General features: G+C 38.0%; 1 protein-coding gene across 1 annotated transcript; it reads right to left on the bottom strand.

Annotated features, from left to right (window-relative positions):
• Positions 1 to 22046, bottom strand: alas1 (aminolevulinate, delta-, synthase 1). The gene is made up of 11 exons (XM_043707923.1): positions 21879 to 22046; positions 15367 to 15581; positions 14408 to 14608; positions 13874 to 14020; positions 13510 to 13732; positions 12852 to 13036; positions 10840 to 11019; positions 8709 to 8873; positions 3061 to 3329; positions 2438 to 2600; positions 1 to 738 (listed from the first exon to the last, which is right to left on the bottom strand). Exons 2-11 carry the CDS (start codon positions 15566 to 15568, stop codon positions 578 to 580), a joined length of 1896 nt encoding a protein of 631 aa, XP_043563858.1. The 5' UTR covers positions 15569 to 15581; positions 21879 to 22046; the 3' UTR covers positions 1 to 577.
• Positions 22047 to 23968: the final 1922 nt, after the last annotated feature.

Genomic DNA, 23968 nt, shown 5'->3' with positions numbered 1-23968 from the left:
AAAAAGACTTTAAGTGACCCATTATCAAACATTGTGATAAATATAGGACAGATGTCAGAGGTAGGTTCTTTACTCAGTAATAAGGGTGTGGAATGCCCTGTCTGCAACAGTAGTAGACTCGCCAGCTTTAAGGACATTTAAATGGGAATTGGATAAACATATGGAATAGTGTAGGTTAGAGGGCTTCAGAGTGGTTTCACAGGTCGGTGCAACAGAAGGCCGAAGGGCCTGTACTGTACTGGAAAGTTCTACATTCTATTTCCCTCCACCCCCAAACTCCCTAAATGTAATCAAATATACCCGTTATTTTAAAGGCCTCTTATTTCACTCTTCATTTTAGGAGGTTAAAATGTGCAGTTGTTCCCTCTACTTTCAGGAGTAGAAAAAAAAATTTAGACCATTTTTATATTTTAATAACATGAGACAGACTATAAAAACAGTTTTGCCTTTTTTAATTAAGTATTTTTAGTCTATGGAAATAATCTTGTATAATTAAATATGTAAATTTTTGTAAAAACATACATTATATGGTCTAAATTTAAGTTCTCATACAAAGACAGTCCTGTATCACATTGATCTAGGCTTTCACAGATATCAGGTTGCTCATTCCATTGAAGTAGGATATTTCCCGGTCACACATCATCTCAAAATGTAGAGGTCTTCTGCAGAAGTTACATTCAGCTGAGGAATGGGTCTTCAACTCCAATCCAACATCCTTCCATGTTATCACTAGTTTTTCTGTTTATAAAACAAGATATTACAACTTATTCAACTTCTGCAATGATTTCAAGCTGACCACTCGAGTTTAGTGAGTTATTCCAGAAAAAAAACCAAGATAGTCACAATAAACTGACTTTCAAAAGACAAGTGGTTAAAATGTCAGATTTTCATGTCTAAAATCTAACTCATCAACAAGTGAAGATGTTACTAAAAAATTAGACTACAGAATGAGCTGGTTAAGGGGATAAGAAATTAAGATAATTTGGGCAACTGTATTTAATAAGTTTAATAAAGTCTAGTTTTACATTAGAATAGACAATCAATTCAAAAAATTATTAATACACTCAAACCCTTGCCTTCAACTTCCCAGTTACACGATTGAGCCATGAGGATTTTAGCACCTCCTGCACTTAAAATGTATAGTCGTATCACAAAACAGAATTGAACTAGATTAGGCATGCAGGCAAATAATTACATTTAATCAGCTTATTCCTAGAGCCTGTTACAAAGTGAAATTTATAAAAATTGTTATAGTCTGAGATTCAAGGTAAAAATGCTGGCATGAAGGAACTAATCCGACCATTCTCAATTCTGTCTGACAAGCAGCTAGAATAAGTACGGTGTTTAAAGTTAACAGGACCCAGGGTGCTTTGCTGGGAGAAGGCACAAAAGAGGTTCATAGCTGCAGAATATGGCAGGAGCATCTGTGCTGGCCATAGTCACATTAATTCTCCAGGTCTCAGGGTGGTGTTAGGCATGCAGGGTTTTATAAACGAGTTTTATGGAATTTATGGAAGCCATTCATCCCATCATGGCGGCATTAGCTCTGTTATCTAGAGCCAAAATCCTGCATTTTCCCATATACCACTATACTTTAAACTACTTATGTAATGTTCAGGTCAATTGAGATGCAGCTCTGGTGCATTTCTGCCTGGATACAAGATTCACTTTGCCATAGGGATTTTTTTTGGAAGGAAAAACTAACATATCACTGAGATCAGGTTTAACATATAGCTGAACCTCGTGGAAAGAATACTCTGCAAGAATCTAAAGAGAAACTTATACAGAGGTGGCCAGTCCTGTACCTAAAGCAGAAAAAGTACTGTTTTGATTGTTCATGATGAAAGCAGCAGCTGGAAACTCATGTCCAGAAACTAGACACTAACTTAGCAAAGATTCAAACAAGGTTGTAGAATTAGCCTAACAGGAAGAATTACCAGGTTAAGCCTGGTCACAAAAGAGAGTTATTTGGTTGGGAAAGGAAAAGGGAAGATAACCATTAAGAGTGCACAATAGCTTGGACTAGGTTCTTATGGTGTAAACTGGTGCATTCCCACTTCTAAACTAATGAATTCAGATGTTCCAACAAGTCCCTTTCCTCAGGTGACTAGTGCAGCTTCCTGAATTATCCAGTAATGTAATACTTGTGGGCACTGACTTCCCATCTTCCATTTTAATCACAAAAGCTCTGCAGTCATCTATGGACTAGTCAAAAGAAAGAACAAAGCTTTCTAGTTTGGTATAGATCGCAAAGATTGCCACTACTTCCTGGAAGCCTACTTTAGCTGAACTAGTGGCCTGAGAAACAAATTACTAGGGACGCATTTCCAAACACTCAAAACTACAGACAACCATGATTAGTTTGTTGAAATAATTTTAAACACAGCACTACTCTCTCTACATTTCTTTGATCACTGATAGGAGGTTATCTACTTACCAACAAAGTTATTCATCATCTCAGGGGTGTGATGTGGGGTTGGGGCAATACGCAAGAGTTCCTCACCACGTGCAACAGTGGGGTAATTGATAGCTTGGACGTAAATGTTATATCTACTTAGCAATTCATCACAGATCTGAGTGTTTTTAGCTGCATCTGCAACCTAGAAATGCAAGCATACATAAGAATCAAGGAATGTCTTAGTGGACTCTTCAAGCTCAACACCACTATGGTCAATTTCATTACTTGTATGGGCAAAGTCTTCTTTGGGAATTCTTATTTCCCATCCAATTTCTCACATTATACCACAAATTTGTTAAATGAGAGTGAAGTTAACATGCCTTTAAATTTCTGCCAAATGCAACATGACAAATTTGGAAAAAAACAATTAATTGTAAATGTAAATCAATTTTTCTTTTGCATTTATTGTAGAATGATCAATGCAATACTGTACCAGTGTGCTTTTTTTTAAGCCATGCTGCAAAATTGCTGTTTTCAAATGAGAAAACAGGAATTTATTTCATAAATAGTGAAGGAATGCCTCGGTGAGAGAAGCATATGGAATAAAGAAACTAGGGACACCAAGAAAAATATCAAACAGAGGATTTTAAATGAACACTTACTCGGACTGGAATGATGTGACTAGGACAGTGAACCACAGGTAAACCAGCATCCATCAGTAACTGACGCAGGTGTTTAACATTGCGCTGGTGCCTACGGCGCAGAGCTCGACCATCCCCACTTTTCAGGAATTGGACAGATTGCAAAGCACCAGAAAGCAACATTGGGGGCAATGAGGTAGTGAAGATGAAGCCAGCAGCATATGACCGTACAGTATCTATAAGAGATGCAGTACTGGCTATGTAGCCGCCAACACAACCGAATGCCTTTCCTGCAGAAAAAGATTGCTACATTTAATTCAAATAGCATTAATTCACTTGAGTCAAATAACCAATAAGTCACAACAAGGATAAAATTGAAGCTTGATACAATATATCACACACACGCACACACACAATACAGCATAGGAACAGACCCTTCAGCCCAAACCTGCATGGATTCCTAATCCTTATTTAAGCCCGCTTCTTATTGCTCATATGTGGGTTTTTAATCCTAGTTTGTCTCCTGTTCACATGTCCATCAAGATACGCTTTAAATATTGCTAATGCACCTTCTTCCACTTCCATCACCTCCACTATCTGCATGTTCCAGGAACCCACCACGCACAAAAATGTTTGCCACACTTCTCTAAACATTTCCTCTTTAACTTGTACCCTCTTGCAGCTGACCTTACAACTCTGGGAAAAAAGCCTCTGACTATTCACAGTATCAATCCCTCTCAATCTAGTGTAAAGAGTTTATCCAACCTCTCCTCATAACTAAAATGCTCCAGACCAGGCAACATCCTGGTAAACCTTCACTGCACCTCTCCAAAGCACCCATGTCCTTCTGGTAATGTAGCAACTAAAACACAATATTCCAAAATGTGGTCTAAAGCTTTGTATAGTTCTAACAATGTACCAACTTTTATATTCGATGCCCCAGCCAAGCGTGACAAGAATGCTGCATGCCTTCTTGACCACCCTATCCACCTATGTTGCCACTATCAAGAATCTGTGGACCTGTACATCCAGATCCCTCTGTACATTAATGCTCATAAGGGCTCTGCCATTTATTGTATGACTCTCACCTGGATTTGATCTTCCAAAATAAATCATCTCGCATTTGTCCAAATTAAACTCCATTGGCTATTTCTCAATTTGCTACCTAAATCCCATTGTATTCCTTTGACAATCCTCCTTGCTCTCTGCAACTCTACCAACTTTGGTGTCATCAGCAAACTTTCTAAATCAGACCATCGACATTTTCTTCCAGATCATTTATTTATATTACAAACATGAAAAGGATTAGCACTGATCTCTTCAAAACAATACTAGTTACTGCTCGCTTTTCCAAAAAGAACCTTTCACCATTGTCTTTTAATGACTAAGCCAGTTCTGTATTCATCTAGTCAGCACACCTTGGATCCCACAAGACTATGTTCTGTAACAGCCCGTCATGATGTACCTTAAAGTCCATGTAGCATTTCCCTCATATCTGAAAAACCACAAAAATCAACTCTGAGACAAGATCTTCCTTGCACAAACCCATACTGCTGATCACAAGCCAGTCCATTCACTCAAATGTGAATAAATCCTGTCTCAGTAGCTTTTTCAACAGTTTTACCACCTGATATCAGGCTCACCTGCCTGTAATTACCTGTTTCCCTTCTTATACAAAGGAGCAACACTGGCCATTCTCCAGCACTCTGGAACAAGAGGCCAAAGAGGATGCAAAGATGTTTGTTAAGGCCTCAGCTATTTGCTCCCTTGCCTCCCTCCCACAATATCCTGGGATACCTCCCACCTGGCCCTAGGAATTTGTCTACCGTGATGCATTTCAAGAAACTCAATACTTTCTCCTTCATTATGTTAACCTGCCAGAGTGTATGCCCATACTTTTCCCCAACCTCAACATCCCTCAGGTCCTGCTCTGGTGAGTACCGATGCAAGATATTCATCAAGGAGAAAAGGACGAAGGTTGTACAGATCAGATGAAAAAAGGGGGAAGAGATCCTTTAGTTGGCCTACTCTTTCCAGAGCTACATTCTTGGTCCTCATCATGTATAAAATGCCTCGAGTTCCCCCTTTACTCTTTTGGTCAAGGAGATTTCATAGCCCCTTTCAGTCCTAACTGTTTGAGCCTCTGCCTATTTCTCTACATTTTTAAAATAATTTGGTTTCTATTTGCCTCGACCTTAGAAAATTATCAGCTTCGACAAAAAAAAAAACAACTGTCATCCAAGGTTCCCAAATCCTGTCATTCTGATCATTCATTTTCACAGGAAAATGCCAGCCTTGCACTCTAATCAACTGGTCTTTAAAAAAAAAGACTTCCACGTCAGATGTGGATTTACCATTTCCAATCCATATTCTCCAATTCATACCTAATTCGGTTATAGTTGACCTCCTCCTCCACCCAGTGTAACACGTCCATTGCAGATCCACTTTTGTCCAAATTAATACAAAAACTTTATTTTCTTTCAATAACGATTTGCTAGATCAGTCACTAACATGAAAGTGCAATGCAGAATACTTCAGCTGGACTTCTGTGCATAAATAAATTCAGGAGGGCTTTTTTAAGCTCAAAAGATAAGGATAGTCAAGTTTTTTTAAAAATGAAAGATTGATCCTAATCAAATCTTGCAAATACTTGTTGCTTTTATAAATTATTTACATGCTCCTCAGTTTAATTTTCAACATGAAAATTATGCCCCACTCCAACAAATAATGTAATCTCCTTCAATCCCCTCCAATGGTCAGAATCTGTGTTCAACACGTAAATAGGTGACCTTGGCATTGACTTTTCAAAGACACTTAAAGGCTGCGGAGACCTTATTTCAGTACTAATTACAGCTCTACTCAAATCTAAGTTTACTTAAAGTCACAAAAAACTCTTAGGACAGTAGGTTGCTCTCTCATTAGTGAGAGATGACGCATAGCAAGTTTAGCCAGAGAGTCACCATGCCCCAGGTAAGGGAAGGAGTCAGGATTTCCATGGTGACCGCAGCCAGTATGGGAACGGATTCCCATTGTTGGCATCACTACATCATAGCCAGCCACATATTCAACAAAGATGTACAAAACGTGGGTAATGCTCTCACAAATGTGGGAGAATCAAATTGCACAAATGACACAATAATATTTGAAAAAGCAATAGCGAAACCTGAAAATACTCGGTGGTAAAATAATCTTCAAAAAAAAAATCCTTTATTCCACAGTTCATACTTGCATTTCCTACCTAGTTAAACTATTTAGCCAACTAATAGTTTTTGTTAACTTCTATTTCCAATTTTTAAACATTCTGTCGTCAGCTCTGAACATATTCTAAACAACTGTTTAGAATGAGAAGGCTGCAGGCCGTTTCACTAAAAAAAGTGCTTTGTTTGCACTCTGAAATGAAACCGCCTTCTCGGTCACAACTACAGTATATGTAACAACTTAATTATAAATAAATCCAAAATCCAAAGATAGTACTTTAAATCACAATACAGAAAGAACGTATTTAATAAAAGAAAAATCAGCAATTCTCAAAATTGCATTAATGGATACATGGACATGGTGTTGGCACTTTGTTTCTATTTTGCACACAATTGGTGGATGGAAATTCATTTATTTCAGAATAAAAAAAAAGGAGGTTCCAAGTTCACCACACCTCAATACAAAATCAAATGTGGCAGGAAGTCATTAAAATTATCTAGTAAGCGCATTTAGTTCAACTACTAAAGATCAAACTGATTCAATTGCTCTAAATTAAAAGCAACATGAAGTGCTCTTGCGTCACCTCTCAAAACTTCAATACAATTCAGAGGGTAGATTTTGGTTCGAAAGGGATTGCTGGCAATAAATTCTCTCAGAGGGACAGGATGTTCTCACAATGACCTGATTAATTCAATGGATTTTATTTACTTGGCTCCTTACTAGTTTACATGAAGTGTGGACAATGAAAACTTCAAACTGATACGCAGTTTTCAAAAAAAAAAGTCAAGAAACAGTATTTATATAGGCAATGCACCATTCAAGATAAAATATAATGCAGTACCAGTTTTTATTTGGGAAGGGAGTAGGGGGAAGCTGATTAAGGTTTTCACACCACAAATGCTGTTAGCATGTTCTAAAAATCATCCTAGTGGAACTGCTGTCCAAGCTTCACTTTCCTAAAAAAAAAGTCATACACCGCCTTTCAGAAAAGTAACTTAAATTATCCAAAATCCTCCAGAAGACATGGACATCTATGCATGTCTAACTTAGTCAACATTCTTCAGTGGTTGGAGATTGTCACAACTCAACTTTCCTTTTTGCACATACAGTCAGTGTAGTGTTATTTTATGAAGCAAGACTTACTATTAGTTTTAGAAGAGGTGTTTTTCTTTTCCTTTACAAGGCAAGAGTCAAGAAATCATGCGGACACCAGAGGTTGGGCACAGTTTTACAAAAAAAAAGGTTTGCAAACCCACAGGTATAGCCAATGTATATTAAAACTAGCAGATTAAATCACACCTTTTAACACCACAAGCCTAAAATCAGAGTACAGTTCTCTATGGTTGCCGTCAGCTGCCAAAGACAAGTGTCTCAGGACTCATAGGCGTGTGCTCTTGCCTGCCACTGACCAAGTGAACCCTTGCAAAATTACTTTTGGATTGTAGCCAACTGTCAAAGAACAATGTTATACACAAAAAGGATAGAGAAAGCTTCAAGCAAATCTCGACAACAATATCTGTTAAACCTACAGACAAATCAGATCTTTGAAACCACACAAAAGGAATAAGGATCCAACAGATTGTGCATCTTGGCAACCATATTGTAACTGGAGACAAAAAAGAATCTGACATGAATTTAGAAGGCACTTCAAATGAATTTAAATAGTTATATCACATTACTTAGTTTAGATTTTAAAATTTGAGCCTAGGAATTAAAAAGATTTTCAGTTGACCTTACATTTGCAACAAAGCTTTAGAGACTTCCTATTTTCAGTTTTGGAAGTTTTAAATTATTGCCTCACTGCGTTTTATTACCATAAAATCCTTGGGTATGATTTGTTTTGACAGAAAAATATGCAGAGCTGAAGTTGACAGTGACTGCAGTTATAATACCCTTTCCCTCAACTTATGACAACTGAACAACAGTTAAGTAATTGATTCCAAATAGGCCTAATGTATTTTGCTATTCTGAAGTGAACAGTTTTAAAACAAAAACTTACATACTAGGATGCTGAACTAGACTTTAAAAACACTGCCAAGGGTACTCATCAAAAAATCGTTAAAATCGTAAAAAATTCACTAAAGAATGTCAAAAAGGTGAATTAAATTTCATGGCTGTTTCCTTAACCAGATCTTCAAGAAATGCTTTGAATATCCACCCCAACATGGCTTTATACCATTCTTTAACCTTCTACTATTGAAATATTTTGTTACAACATTTTCTTCCTTGCCTCTAATGAGGCAACCCTAAAGTGGTAACTTCTGTAACATTACAGAATCAAAAACATAATTGCTGTATTATGCAGAGATAGATACCCAGAATACAAAAAGAAAATTAAAAGGACATACAAGTTGATAATAGGAAAACAACCTTCATATCAAACTCTAACCAATAACTCTTGCTGTCACATGCACTCCGTGCTCAAAGACAAAAAAAATACACTTTTTTTTAAAATGCATTAACATACTCACCCAGTGTTCCAGATATTATATCCATTTTATGCATGACTCCATCTCGATCTCCTATTCCTCCACCCCTAGAGCCATAAAGGCCAACAGCATGGACTTCATCAACAAAAGTTATTGCACCATATTGATGGGCTACATTACACATCTCCTCCAAAGGACAGACCGCACCTATTGATATTTGGAAGGTGGAGAGATTTGCTTTATCCTGCTTTCGTTCACAAGTACAAAAATTCAACCATGTAATGAACCTATACTTAAAGCATAAAAAAGGACAGTGTGCTGGTAGAACTGCACAATGCATATATGCCTGACCATTAAGCCAGATACCAAGTATGAAGGAACTAAAACAAAAAAAATTACTCCAGAGTAGATAATTCAAGAACCAACTCGGGGAGGGGAAAAAAAGGGTAAGACTTGGTCATTTTAAGTCATCCTGCCAATACCTCTTCTTTTGAGGACCATTTAAGCATTCAAAGATAACAGCAAATGATCTGGAGAAGCTTGGGTTGTCAGAAGTTAACAAATAGGATTTTAAAAAAAACCTTTGCACTCTAGATTATTTTGTTCCTCAATATTTCACAACTGCATTTTAAATCTCAAAATTACCTGGAAAAAAACTACATTAGATAGTTTTCACAAGTTACCTCAAAATATCCAGACAATTATTAATTAATGTGAGCATTACTGGCAAAGCCAGCATGTTGTCCCTTCCAAAAAAGATCAGGTGAACCAGATAGATGTTTACAACAACCAATAGTTTCATGGTCACCTGAACCAAGATTAGATTTTAAAACAAAAAAAAAATCCAGATGATTTGGAATATAAATTCAGTTTTCATCAGCCAGAAGTCATGCTCTAGTTTAAAATGTTTGACAGAATATCCCACTATTCACATTTTTAAAGAAATACTCCTCTAATCCTATTAGTAAGTATTGGCACTCTTAATGAGCTCCAACCTTGTCCAAGACAGTAGTCTTCTTCCACATGCCCGGATTCATAGTGGCACTTGAATCTCTCCCCATTAAAAAAGGTCCTATCTTTCACTTCCACAGAATTCCACTCCCATTTCCATAACCTGATCTTCATTGAAATATTTTCCTCTGCCTATTCTTCCTCAATGCTAATCCAATCAAATCCTGCCATCAATTAAAAAGGTTTTCTTCAGCAGTGCTATACAGTACCCTCTCACTGATACCTACTAGGTCCAACCCTCTGGAATTCCTCTACCATTATACTGTAGATACAAATTTTCATGAGCAATGAAGCTCTTGATTTACAGCAAACCTGAGGCAACCATTGGGCGGTACGGTGGCATAGTGGTTAGCACTGCTGCCTCACAGTGCTAGAGACCCGGGTTCAATTCCCGCCTCAGGCAACTGACTGTGTGGAGTTTGCATGTTCTGCCAGTGTCTGTGAGGGTTTACTCCGGGTGCTCCGGTTTCCTACCAAAGATGTGCAGGTCAGGTAAATTGGCCATGCTAAATTGCCCGTAGTGTTAGGTAAGGGGTAAATGGGTAGGTTGTGCTTCGGCAGGGCAGTGTGGACTTGTTGGGTCGAAGGGCCTAGTTCCACACTAAGTAATCTAATCTAATCCATTCTTTTCATGACCCGCAGCATTGTGATTCAGTGTTGGAGAGAAATTTGATTGTGTTTTGATAAACGTAATAGCGAATCATAGATATAGAACAGTCAAGGAATTACTAGAATGGCGATAGTTAGCATTTTGAACATCAATATTAAGTTCAGTAATTTTTAATTCAGAAATCTGATTAATGCAGAATATCAGGATTATAACTAGGATGCCAAGTAGTTCCTCCAGGAAGAGTTAAGTAAAACTTTTACGCCAACACCAAAAAAGGTTAACTGCTTATCTAAGATGTCAGTAACTGAAAAAGGTTACAGCGAAATGCTTTCAAAAGCTTAAAATTACAAATATGTTGCATCATCACTTTATTACAGACTCCTTCCAAGAGGTGAAAAATCAACTTTAACCAAACGACATTACGCATGACATCAGGAAATACAAAGGATGCTAGCTTGGCAAATTTTGCAGGTTAATGTTTTACAACACTAAATATGGTAACTGTCCCCTCCCCTATAAAGTTTTAAATTTAACTAGGAGTGCACTGCCTACCATCCATTGAATGGACTGTCTCAAAGGCTACAATCTTTGGAGTAGCCGAGTCAGAATTCTTCAATAGCTCTCGTAGATGATTGACGTCATTGTGACGAAATATAAACTTCGGAACTCCACTGTTTCGTATGCCTTGTATCATGGAGGCATGGTTTCCGGCATCAGAGTAGATTTCACATCCTAAAACATATTAAGAAAAGGTAAAACAGAAACCACATTTAACACCTGGGACATCAGCGAGATTATAAAGCACAATACTTAGAGATCATCATATCAATAGTGACTAACTGTACAATATAAAATTGTCTGAACCATGTTAATTTCACAAAAAAAATGATTTATTTTCTTGATGGAAACCAAAAAGCTTTGATAAAAAAATCTTATAGGAAAATCCACATTGCCCCCCCTCCCTTTGTTACATTCCCATCTTGCACATTTTCTTCTCTTGCTGACTTTTGGTTCAAGTCTGTAGAACCATCCTCCATTACCTTCTTAAGAGTCCTCACATGCAAGTCTACTTATCAAATCGTCATGCTTTATAAATGTGCCCAGAGCAAAACCCAATCTTGTTCTCATCGCCCATACTTAGAAGTGACTCTCATCCATTTCCTCGAGATAAACTAGTGACAACAGCCTAACTCTTGCAGATACTGGCAAATTTAAGCACAATCTCTTCATTGCATTAAACCAGCTGGTCAGCTATCAGACACTAGGAAGTCACTCACTACAGAGGCTTAGCTTCTAAATTCCATGAACAAGTGGACAACTGCAGGTAAAGCAAAGCAAAGATTTTGGCTTCTCAAACCCAAAGATTTAGAAGAAATAAAAAAAAGGGACAAAGCAAAGAAATCAGAAGGGATAATATAAGTTTCAACAAAAAGTTTGTTGACAGACACACAGAGAGAGAAAGAGACAAAAGGGCAGCATGATGGCTCAATGGTTAGCGCTGCTGCTTTACAGTGCTGATTCCATCCTCAAGCTGTCAGTGTTGAGTCTGCACATTCCGTCTGCTCATGGATTTCCTCCCAACATCCAAAAGATGTTAGGGTTCGGTGAATTGGCCATGCTAAATTGCCCATAATATTAGGTGTATTAGTCAGGGGTAAAGGAAGGGTAGGGGAATGGGGCTGGCTGGGTTACTCTTCAGATGGTCAGTGTGGACTTGTTGAACCATACTGTTGGGAATCAAAAAGAAAACTGGAGGAATTCAAGATGGTGGGGTCTAGATGTCCCCATTGAGGAACAAATGCAGAAAGAAGGCACAAAAATCAGAATATACAGCTTGAAGGAGGAAAGGACCGTTCTCTGGAGGACTTATTCCTAAGTCAGCAAAAGTTGCAAATAAAAAGTATCATATCTTTTTGATTAGATTACTTACAGTGTGGAAACAGGCCCTTCGGCCCAACAAGTCCACACTGACCCGCCGAAGCGTAACCCACCCATATGCCTTTAGTTGGCTTTTAGAAAAAAAAAGTACAACCGAGCAATGGGAAGCCTGGTCATTGGGAGAAGAGAGAGGAGAGGGATTAAAACTGCATATGATCAAGGAGAGACTGCAACACTGGCATCATAAACAGGTTAGGTCGCATAGGCTGTGGTAATCAAGTGGAGATATTAGGTGAGAAACTCTGAAGCAGGAACGATTTGCAGATGAAGGAAAGTATATCCTGTTAGGGAGGATGTGTACGAATTTACACTCCCCAAAAAGTGTGGTGCAGTCTTCTCTAACAGCCAAGTTCAAAGGCTAGAATTAATAGAGCAATGCAACTAATAAGAGGGGAAGCTTCAACTAAGACCTACTTTTGGTTTATATCCAACTCCTCAAAACAGTAAAGAAAAGACAACAGCTACAATGCCCTCTATTAAGAAAAAATACTCATTATAGGGAGTGAGTGGTAGGTCCATCCTTAAAACAAAGATCAGCACCACTAAATGGGGAGAGGGGTAAATGGGAAATCTTGTCTAAAAAGTAGACTGTTTGACTTATAAACTAAACAAGTAGCAACTCATACCTGGAAGCATTTTGGCCAGTGTAAAGAGGGTAGAATCATTTGCCACAAAGCATGATGAGAACAGTAGTGCTGCATCTTTGCCATGGAGATCAGCCAATTCATTTTCTAAATCAACGTGATACTTGCTGGTTCCAGAAATATTTCTGGTTCCACCAGCTCCAGCACCATGACTTCGAAGGGTGTCCCTAGATATAAATTTAAGAATCCAACTATTGAAAAAGAAAATAGACCAGTGACACATGCATTATATGAAAATGTAGTATGTTTAAACCTTTTCAATTTGATGCCTCCTTTATCACCACTGGGCATCTGACATACAAACCTTTATTCACGCACAAATGTTTACAAAGGATCAGGAAGGGATCAATGTCAAACACTAGCTCTTACTTCTTTGTCAATCTGGGTACTAACTTGAGGGATAAAGACACTAATGAAAAACTATGGCATACTTCTGATAATTTAGCCAGACTAATCTATTGCCTGATCATTATAGCTCAAAGAACATTTAACTGCAACAGATGCAGAATGGCTCAAGTTCATTGAAAAATATTCCTAGAATGAAACCAATACTATTTTTAAAAAACAATTTGAGGATGGTCAAGTCTAAAGAAATGATCTGTGGCATAATACAGGTTTGATTTTTATTTCAAGAACTCACATGATAGAGCCCACAACATGTGGGTGACGGCTCATTCCAAGGTAATCATTGCTGCACCAAACAGAAACTTCCTTCTTGACACTCACAGAATCAGAATAGTCATCTGCCATGGGAAATACATCAGCACGGCGATTCACAGTTTTGAAGACACGGTAAGTATGATCTTTCTTCTTCTCATCAATCTTTTTTTCAAAGAATCCATCATATTTAAAAGCTGAAATGGCTGCAGAAATACAAAGTTAGGATTTTAAAACTTAAAAATAAAACCAAGTAACATGACCATGGCTGTTCAAAATGTAAGAACATGTTAAAATTGGTACTACTCATGGCATACTCGCATAATCTTATATTGTTGTGCACTCACATTTTGGTATGTTATCCTGAATGAGGTGAGAAATTGAAGGTCTTTGCTTTGCCCCATTATTCAGGTTCTTTTGCAGGCCAGCTTCCTTTTGTTCATCTGCCTTTTGGATGTTGGTAACAGTCGAGTCGACCGATGACACAGGTAACTCTGGTCAAGAATAATCAAACACCACTTTAGGAAGATATCATAGTCAATACCATTTAAAAAAAAAGGATACAATTGTTGTTTAAAATCATAAAAACTCAATTTAGTAGCTTCAGGAACTTGGATACTAGTTATCATTAGAAATCAAGCAGCCACTTTACATACAGATTAATTGCGAAATAACAGTCTCCTGTTACTGTGTGACAACTTCTCATGAAATTTTGCAAGACAAATTAGTTGCCAAATCCACCCATAAAACAGTGACGCCATGTGAAGAAAATGTAATGACAGCTGTAAAGCACTTTGTAACATCTGATATAAAACGACAGCAAGCCTTCAATATTAAAAGTACACAAACTAAATTATAATCAAACACCTAGATCATCCTACCTTTCCTCACAGGATGCATCTGTTGCACATCCTCTGATAACTCCACACTGGCCTTTCGCACAACAGAGCTCTTACCATGGCTCATCTCACCAGCAAGGAATGGACATTTGGAAGCAATTGTCTGTCCAGCATTAGGGACTGGGTGTCCAGGGGGAAGCAGAGAAGCTGGGGCACTTGGGGCTGAAGTCAAACTTGTAGGTTCTGTGAAGCATTCAGAAAAGCACAACAAAATTTAACATGAAATCAAAAAGGAAAACATCTTCAGAAACCATTAAAGAAAGGTCTGGAGCTTTAAAAGCTTCGAAATTAAGTTAAACTGAACAAACTCAATCAAATTGGACTATTTTAAATCTAATGATTGATATTTTACACAATTGTAATGAAATACTCGAGAAACTGCTGATTACAGGTTACAACTATTGTATTTATAAAAAAAAACACAGCTCTGAAAACATAAGTCCAAACTGAGGGATTGCATAGTTTTGCTATTTTACCCACATCCGCTGTCCATATGAACCCATTTGAACAAAGCTGTCACCACTTTATTCTTAAACTAATGAGCTCTATTAATTCAATTTATTATAGTATACCCATTACAGGCAGAATCTCAGGATGGAGTCACACCGGAGTCCTATTTTTAAAAATGGGTTCTTACACCTAAACTAAAAAAAGGTTGCTATTTCAGCTTGGCAATTAAAAAGGATAAATTAATGACATTTTAACATTGACTTTAAGTACTTCAATGATTCAGTGAACAGCAGGCCAAGTTTTGCTGTAACCATTTTCATAACCAATTATGCCCATTTATTTGATTGACAAGTCTCAAGAATGTTGGAGCAAAAAAGGAATAATTTTGTTCCTTTTGTCATATTCCAACAATAACTCCTTTCAAAGCTTTTAAGTATATGCAAAGCAGCTTTAAAAAGTTATCACGCTTAAAAAGACAAGCAGATCCTTACTCTCATTCACCGGGGTGGTTTCTTTGGTCTGTTGACAGTGAGCAGCAGAAGTGGCTACAGTCCGGGTTATAGGTTTAGCCCCTGCCTTCATCATCATAACAGGACAGTGTTGTGCATAGTAGATCAGTGACTTGCCAGCCTTCTGAAGAAAAGTCTGGGATACACGTGAAAGGAATGGACAGCGACGGACAATGGTCTCCATTGTAGTTCTTAAACTAGAGGAAAGTAAAGAATTCGACCTATAGTATAAATTCTGTTTTTGGTCAAGGAAAAATAAAAAACTCATCCTGAACAGAAAACACTCAAACATCATGTTTATGGAAGATTCATTGTGCAACTGCAACACTTTGGACTCTTACTTACATCTGAAAAGATTACACATACTTGGTTTGTTTTTTCAAAGAAATGAGGGCTGAAGTGTAATGTTTCATAATGATTCACAAATGTAATCCGGATGTAAATATTACATTAACAAGGAAAAGAAATTTAAAATTACAAGTTTGGGATGTTACATTTTTAAGAAATACTTGCGGACTTGAACCCAGGCACAGAAAGAAGGGATTGCTCATTACAAAGCAGTTAAAAATAAATTGTAAGGGAAATCTTACTTTAAAAAGATTAAAATTTGAAGGAGGGCTAACTTTAAAACAAGATGGTAAACTGAATAGAAAAAAAATCTTCAGTACTATTTCAACTACAAGGCAAGGGGTATTGCCAAACGAGTAAATGACAAGTTCAGGAATCCAAATCAGCAAACATTTCACACAGAAAATGCATGGAACACAATCTCCTGAGCAAGACAGAAACATGAGACAATCATATTGAACCACAGGATAATTCATCAGGGGCCCCATATGCTCATGATCAAACATTATTTGAAGTTACTGCTTTACAACATTTTCGACAAGTTGTATTTGTATTTTGAGTTACCAGATGAGCTCCTTCCATAATTTTAAAAGTGCCTTTAACGCATGTTAAAACTCAGTAGACAAATTAATATCTTCATACCCTCCCTACAAAAAAATGTCTTGAAGTTTAGTTTCAAACTGATGTTTTTTTCTGAAATATTGAAGAAAAACGAAAGTTCTAGTTGCTGCTTTCTAAATAATGGGAATAGCATGCTCACTTACTACAACATTGCGATTTTCTTTTAAACATTATGTGGCTCTTTACCCTAGTGATTTTCATCTCAAGCTTGGTTGGGAGGTATAGTTCTATACAAATACACACTATACATGAAAATCGGAGTAGGTTAACCAAAGGACTGATCTAATGAATAAAAGGTTAGCAACATTTTAAAATGCTACTTCTGGATTACCACTTTTCACGTTGCGAAAGTTTAAGAAAAACTAATTTTTTTGGTGCTGAAGGAAACCAGTTTTTAAGTGAGATTCATTATTAAATAATCTTGATGTTTTCTATTTTATAGAGAGAAAAAAAACTTTACAACTACTTACGACAATATTCATAACTCAATAAATGCGAAAATACCAACTTAAAACCAAGCTAACTAGCTCTCAAATGTAAACTCACCCGAATGAACAATTCCATTGGTAATGCTGATACAGAACAAACACACATCTCAAAAAACTCATCTTTACTGTACTCTAAACTGTTCCCTCACAAAAAGGCTGGAAGACATAAACCTAGTTCAGCATGCAAGACATAATCTGAAATGGCTGCAGTCAAGAGCTTTGAAATAAGGCTCCAGAACTAGACAGCTGGTTGTGACATACTCATCATCTATTCAAGCCCCGAGACAATGAAAGATTTTAATAGAAGCCTTTGTACCTTAAACAAAATACACTGCCAGAAATATCTGATCATTAAGACCATTTACTGGCATGCTACTTGATTTATTCACACTGGAGAAAACAAAGTTAAACAACTATATTTTTAAAATGTATGATATAAACAATAAAAAGCATTGGCCCTCCACCATATAAGCTTCCAATGTTGGTTATACAGCTTGGTAGTCTTCACAATTAAAAAACAAGTGGAGAAGTGCCCTTGAACTTCCTAGCAATTAGTTCAAAAATTAATTTAAAGAGGCAGTGTTTGAGCAGATAGTTCTCCTGCTACTATCAACTAATCCACACCAGGAGGTGAAAAAAAAACATGGCAATGAAAAATTTGATATTGTTATAAATAAACATCAAAACAAAGTGGCAGTTTCACCAGAATAGATTGTAAATAGTCAGTTACATCAAAACAGGTCAGTACAACCTTGCTAAATTTAATTTTAGTACTAGCAACATAACTTGATTGCAAGGTACAGTTTAAATTTGAGCTGTCTGGCCATTTTAGCTTTGTGGGTGGAAAGTGCAGAGGTTCTCAATTTGTGCATTACATAATCTATTAAATTTATTATTTTAACAATTTCTTTCTAAAAATAATATCATCCAAACCACTAAATTCAGTTAAAAGAATGGCTTTTGATTGTTCGTAGATCAGAATAATGGGATTTAAGAGTATTAAATCAAGGCATCATTTACATAAACTTGACTTGTTTTCCTTGAGTGTAGAAGTTTGTGGGGTTAGTGATTGAATAGTTAAAAAACTATGAAGGATTTGATTGAATAGATACATGGATATTATTTCCAATTACTGGGATAACAAGGGACAGAAACTTAAAGTGGAGCTAGGTCTTTCAAAGGCAGAAGCCCTACAACCATTGCCATGGAGATCCCTTTTTCCATTTCTTATCATTTCCCAGGAGTTGATCTCGTCACCCTCACTCTTCAGCTTAGGGAAGCAAAACAAAAAAAAAGAGAAAAAAAAAAAGTGTTTGGGAAATGCACATTGATGACACTGCTAGATCAGGTGAAAATCTGAGTCCACAGTAGACAAATTATAAAGCTGTATCATATTTAAATGTAAAAGATAGAGGAAGAAATGGTGAATTCCAAGTCAGATACAGAAAGAATGAATCAAGAGTGAGATGGGAGACCAAGGAAAAGCATGAGAAAATTACAAATTAAACTTTTGACACAAGTATTAATGGGAGATCTTGATGCTTATAGCCTCAAGTGTTTCTTCTTGCCACCCATGGTTAAGTGGCATTACGGAAACAAATCCAGTCTTAAAACAAAGGAGAGCTCTTGCATCATGAAATACCAGCCTTAATTATCTGTGACAAATTTTACTAGAATTTATGACAAATCCAGTCATTTTCTTGACGTTTAAGAGACCAACAGAAGGGATCTCATTTCCTTGCGGCCAACAGTGAAGTGCTGAAAATAATTCAGGATTCACTGGTGACGCACAATGCAGGAAATGTTACAAATATTATAAACACAAAAACATCTTAAGTAGGCACCACTGTAAATAGTCTACTTCCAAACAACATGGATAATTACTTTACACAGCGTCACAGTTGAAAGTCTATAAGTTGCAAGACCAAAGTGTTCAGTTTAACAAAGTTGAATTGCAACTGTACTTACCAACATTATGCTCTATCCAAAGTGGGTATTAGAGAAGAGGTTGACAAAAAAAAAAACAGGGTGGGATCAATACTTTCAACTACTGTCAAGAGTTTTTTTTAAAAAATGCAGTGGAGGTGGAAGAAAAGTATTTTTTTAAATTTCAAAAACATTTTTCTCATTGTTGTACAAATTGGGCTGAGACGAACTGGAATCTTTGTGACAAGAAAATGAAATGACACTCCTAATGTCAAATCAATTTCTCAATATTTCTTGTAATAAGTAATTGGAGCACAAGTGTTCATAAAACAGGAGTTGGACTCAATTATGAGTTCTTTGTGGAGCCATACCAGTCTCCAGCTGCAAGACACAGCCTTTTAATTTCCAAGGCCACTGATTTACAGTAAATAAACACAAGTTCTATTTTATTAAGAAGAAATATTCCAGGTTATTTTTAAAAAAACTCTTGCAGTTGCAAAGAAAGCTCAAGCCCATTCAATTTCTACCTCAAACTCATGAAATTCCTTGGATCCTAGGGATTCTAAATGGATAGATCCCAATGATAGAACAAAATAAAACTTAAAACTTTTCTACTTAGAATTTCCAAGGTCACATTTTCTAGACATTTTTCACCTTTTACGTTTCTATTAGCAGTCATCTCAAAAGCAAGACTAGGCTAAAGTTCAGTCAAGCCACCTCCATCTCAAATGATCCCTCAAGTTGAAAGCGATAACAGAAGAAGTGAAAACAAAGTCAAATTTTTGTAACTTTTGTATAGAAGATTACAGTAAACTCAAGAAGAAATGAGCTGCTCCCAGGAATTTGATATCTGAAAAAGACTCCCAATAAACAATAGCCTGCAATTGTTTAGGTTACATTCAGATAACTCTTTCAGAATTTGTATCAATTGAACATTGTTCGAAGTTAGTCACAATATTTAGGCCCCAGCATCTCTATTTACTGGACTATTGTTGAATTCAAATCTTCAGAATGTTACATAATGGGAGCCTTCAATATTAGATTTATTTAAAAAAAAACTAAGTATTAGAAATATATGCTCCCAACAGGATATTAAACAGTTCTGTTGCCAAACAAGTGGCAAATGTGAAGGAGGAAACAGTGTACTGTGTCTGTTTAGATTGTCTAATGGCAGGAGTTGGAATGTGCTAATAAAGAGCACAAACTTCAGACTTCACCTAAAGTAGCTTTCTAGCACCATTTCAAAAACTCAGCACAATCAACTGTGAACTTAGAAACGTAGAGATAGTTATATATTTTTGCAATATATTTCCTTCTTCAATTAACTTGTGGAATTGCCAGAGTTACATCATAGGACTGGACTAATGTATCTTATTACAGTAGATTGACAATGTTATGATGCAACATCAGCAAGACTATTATTCATAGCTCTGTAAAATTTCAGTGGTAATAAGTCAGAGCAATATAAACGGCGTTATCAAAGAGAGAAACATTGACATTACTAACTGTGCCAACATGCACCTAACCTATTTTAACTCAGTGAACAAGAATGAGACATTTATTCATATTAAAATTTCTGCTACATTTTCAAAACTGAAAAATAGCTTGAAAGTGGCAACAAACATCAACTCAACTAAAACAATGAATGTTCCACAATGAGCAATAACCTTTTAGGTCAAGGAAATCAAAGCCACTGACAAAAGTGATTGTTAGGGGCTGAAACTGGTGTTTATTGAAAATACCTGCTTTGCAATCAAAGCACTTCCTTTCCAAGTCAAAGCCTGCACTACAGTGTTGTTTACCTTCTCTAAAAAGTATGTCCCCAATTGTACTCCACACATCTAGTAATCACACTCATCTCTTAGGCTACAAATTAATGTATTTTCCCATAAACAAGTTCACAGGTGAGGGTACATAATTTCAAGTAAAATTTACTTAATCTTTGCATTGTGAGCAAGGTGCAAAACATAACATCAGGTTCATGAGGCCATTCATCCAAAAAAATAAAATAAAGGTGATTATATTCTTTAAAGCATTTTAAAGTTTTTTTTAAAAAACTGAATTAGCACATGTTGACATTAAGGTACTCAAAACATAGATATACATTTGACAAATTTGAGCTATTTAAGAAAGTGACAGTGCTTAATTTAAAACACAAAGCAAGTAAGTTTTACAGAAAAAGTAAATCAACTAAAAAAAGGGAAAAATCAGAAATACTTTGGAAAATACTCAGATTAGGTAGCATCTGCTGAGAATGGAGCTAAGTCAACATTTCAGGCTCATGACTTTTCACCTTCATTCTTCACAAATGCAACCTGACCAGCTGAGAATTCCTAACTCTTTTTGTGACCTTTACATGGCTCTGAAAGACACTGACCTATTTTTTTTTTAAACAAGACAAAGCAACTTTTATTTCAGATTTCCTACAGCTACGCCATGATTCCTGAGAGTGACAGTTCCTTTATAAAGTGAAGGTGGTGGTATCAAAAAGCTGATCATTTAGAGTCACACTCAGATGTACAACACAGAAACAGACCCTTCGGTACAACTCGTCTATGCCAACCAGATACCCTAAATCGATCTCGTCTCATTTGCCAGCATTTAGCCCATATCCCTCTGAGCCCTACCTATTCACATACCCATCCAGATACCTTTTAAATGTTGTGGAGGAGCCAGTATTGGACTGGGGTGGACAAAGTTAAAAATCTCAATACCAGGTTATAGTCCAGCAGGTTTATTTGGAAGCACTTTTAAAATGTTGTAATTGCACCAGCCTCCACCACTTCCACTGGCAGCTTGTTTTAAAAGTAGCTGAGGAATATTTCAGCTTTACGAACAAAGGGAACACGGAGCACCACATAGGAATGCCATCTCGGGGGCTCCTGCAAGTCCGAGCCCTCAAATCAGAGATTGGCTAAAGTTGGTTTAAAAGGCTCTCTCTCCTTTCCCTTCCCCTGCCCCAAGCAAAAGGGAGCCTCTCCCTGTTGTGAAAGGGCCAGCAGCACAGCTGGCGTCGCCGGGGTAACCGGGCCTAGTCGCCGCGGAAAGGCAGGGAGCCAACAAATTCCAAAAAGGGAAGGGAATAAGGAACAGACAAGAGAGGCGCCTTACCGGTGATTAATGCTACAGGATATCGGTGCCGTCTGCGACTGGGCCGGGCTGGATTGGATTGGAATAGTTCAGTCTGTCCCGCCCGCTGTTGCCCTGCACTGAGGACGAACTGCACTGTAAATGGCTCACCCTCCGCCGACGTTGTCCTGCACTGAGGACGAACTGAAGGGAAGCCGTGCGCGACCGCCGGTCATAAGCACCAGCAGACAGCAGAGTATCGCGAGATTTTCCCGGGAGCCCCGCCCCCCTGATGGCGTCACATTTGCCGCTCCCCTGGGATCACAGACCCTTCCCGGATTTCCCCGCCCCTTCCCCTACAGACCCCACCCCCCCCCAATCAAGCGATTGTTCCGCCCCCTTACCTGAAACTTTCTAGAGCACAGGCGCCCTCAAGTGTAGATGTTTTAGATCAACCTGTTGCCTTGCGTTTATAAACACCCCTAGTGGTCTTCTGGTCCATTGTGCCAAAACAGCCTTTCCTTCCCCTTTACAGCATTCGCCCTGGTGGGATTTGAACTTATGCCCTCAGGATCATGGCTGTGGAGACTCGCCTAGTGACATTACCACCTCAACCAGATTTAGATTAGATTAGATTCCCTACAGTGTAGAGACAGCCCCTTCAGTCCAGCAAGTTCACACTGACCCTCCAAAGAGTAACCCACCCAGACCCATTCCCCTACATTTACCCCTGACTAATGGACCTAAACTGTGGGCAATTTAACGTGGCCAATTCGCCTGACCTGCAATTTTTGGACTGTGGGAGGAAACCCACGCAGACACGAGGAGAAAGGCAAGGACTGATTCAGGATAGTCAACATGGCTTTGTGCGTTGGAAATCATGTCTCACAAACTTGATTGAGTTTTTTGAAGAAGTAACAAAGATGATTGATGAGGGCAGAGCAGTAGATGTGATCTATATAGACTTCAGTAAGGCGTTTGACAAGGTTCACCATGGGAGACTGATTAGCCAGGTTAGATCTCATGGAATACAGGGAGGAGAACTAGCCATTTGGATACAGAACTGGCTCAAAGGTAGAAGACATAGGGTGGTAGTGGAGGGTTGTTTTTCAGACTGGAGGCCTGTGACCAGTGGAGTGCCACAAGGATCGGTGCTGGGCCCTCTACTGCTGGAGGGATATGGGCCAGGTGCTGGCAGGTGGGACTAGATTGGGTTGGGATATCTGGTCGGACATGGACGGGTTGGACCGAAGGGTCTGTTTCCATGCTGTACATCTCTATGACTCTAATATGTAAACTCCACACAGTAATCAACCTGTTTACAAACTTCCAACTTATGAACGTGATCCCATACCCTGATGTAATTTTAAAGATCAGACATACAAATATTTCCTGTACATAAATGAAAGCTATTTTATAGTGTCTTACATTGTGTTCTAACTGGAATACAAATCAACTTGTAAATGGATTTTTAAAATGGAACCCAATTGCAACCAGAGGACTGCCTGTATGTGTTATAACATGTACCACAAGAACCCAAACACTAGCACGTGGTTCTGGATTGTGGCAGTACCAATGCCCATAGTCACCTAACCTGGCCATTGGTACTGCCACAATCCAGAACCACGTGCTAGTGTTTGGGTTCTTGTGGTACATGTTAATGCCCATAGGTCACAGAATGCCCATAGGTCTTAATGCCCATAGGTCACAGAAAGTCTCAAGTGCATCACCAATTCTCCCACTCCAGGGCCAGGCCATGATAATGCAGGAAAAGCCCACTAATGTAAATACTCTGCATAGTGACCCTTTTCAACACACGTCAGTGACACAAATATGAAGATATCTCAAGAGGGCTGGTGAAATTATAGACTCTTTCCTCCAAACTTGAGTGACATGTGCACGGTGGGCAGCCTGGTGGCACAGTGGTTAGCACTGCTGCCTCACAGCGCCAGAGACCCAGGTTCAATTCCCACCTCAGGTGACTGTGTTGAGTTTGCACATTCTCCCCGTGTCTGCGTGGGTTTCCTCCGGGTCGTCCGGTTTCCTCCCACATTCCAAAAATGTGCAGGTTAGGTGAATTCCCAACGCCCATCCTCCCTACCTTTTATCTTAGCCTGCTTGGCACACCTTCC

The sequence above is a fragment of the Chiloscyllium plagiosum genome, chromosome 18, assembly GCF_004010195.1.
Source record: "Chiloscyllium plagiosum isolate BGI_BamShark_2017 chromosome 18, ASM401019v2, whole genome shotgun sequence".
Lineage (NCBI taxonomy): Eukaryota > Metazoa > Chordata > Chondrichthyes > Orectolobiformes > Hemiscylliidae > Chiloscyllium > Chiloscyllium plagiosum.
Note: the sequence above shows the minus strand (reverse complement) of the source record. Positions and strands in the feature narration are given on the sequence as shown.

Excerpts from the sequence above, each read along its gene's own strand:
- alas1 (XM_043707923.1), bottom strand. The coding sequence starts at position 15,568 with ATGGAGACCATTGTCCGTCGCTGTCCATTCCTTTCACGTGTATCCCAG. Across the intron at positions 8,874-10,839 it reads GACAGTCCATTCAATGGATG|GTGCGGTCTGTCCTTTGGAG; the intron begins GTAGGCAGTGCA and ends AAATATCAATAG. Across the intron at positions 3,330-8,708 it reads TATAATATCTGGAACACTGG|GAAAGGCATTCGGTTGTGTT; the intron begins GTGAGTATGTTA and ends CTTTTTCTGCAG.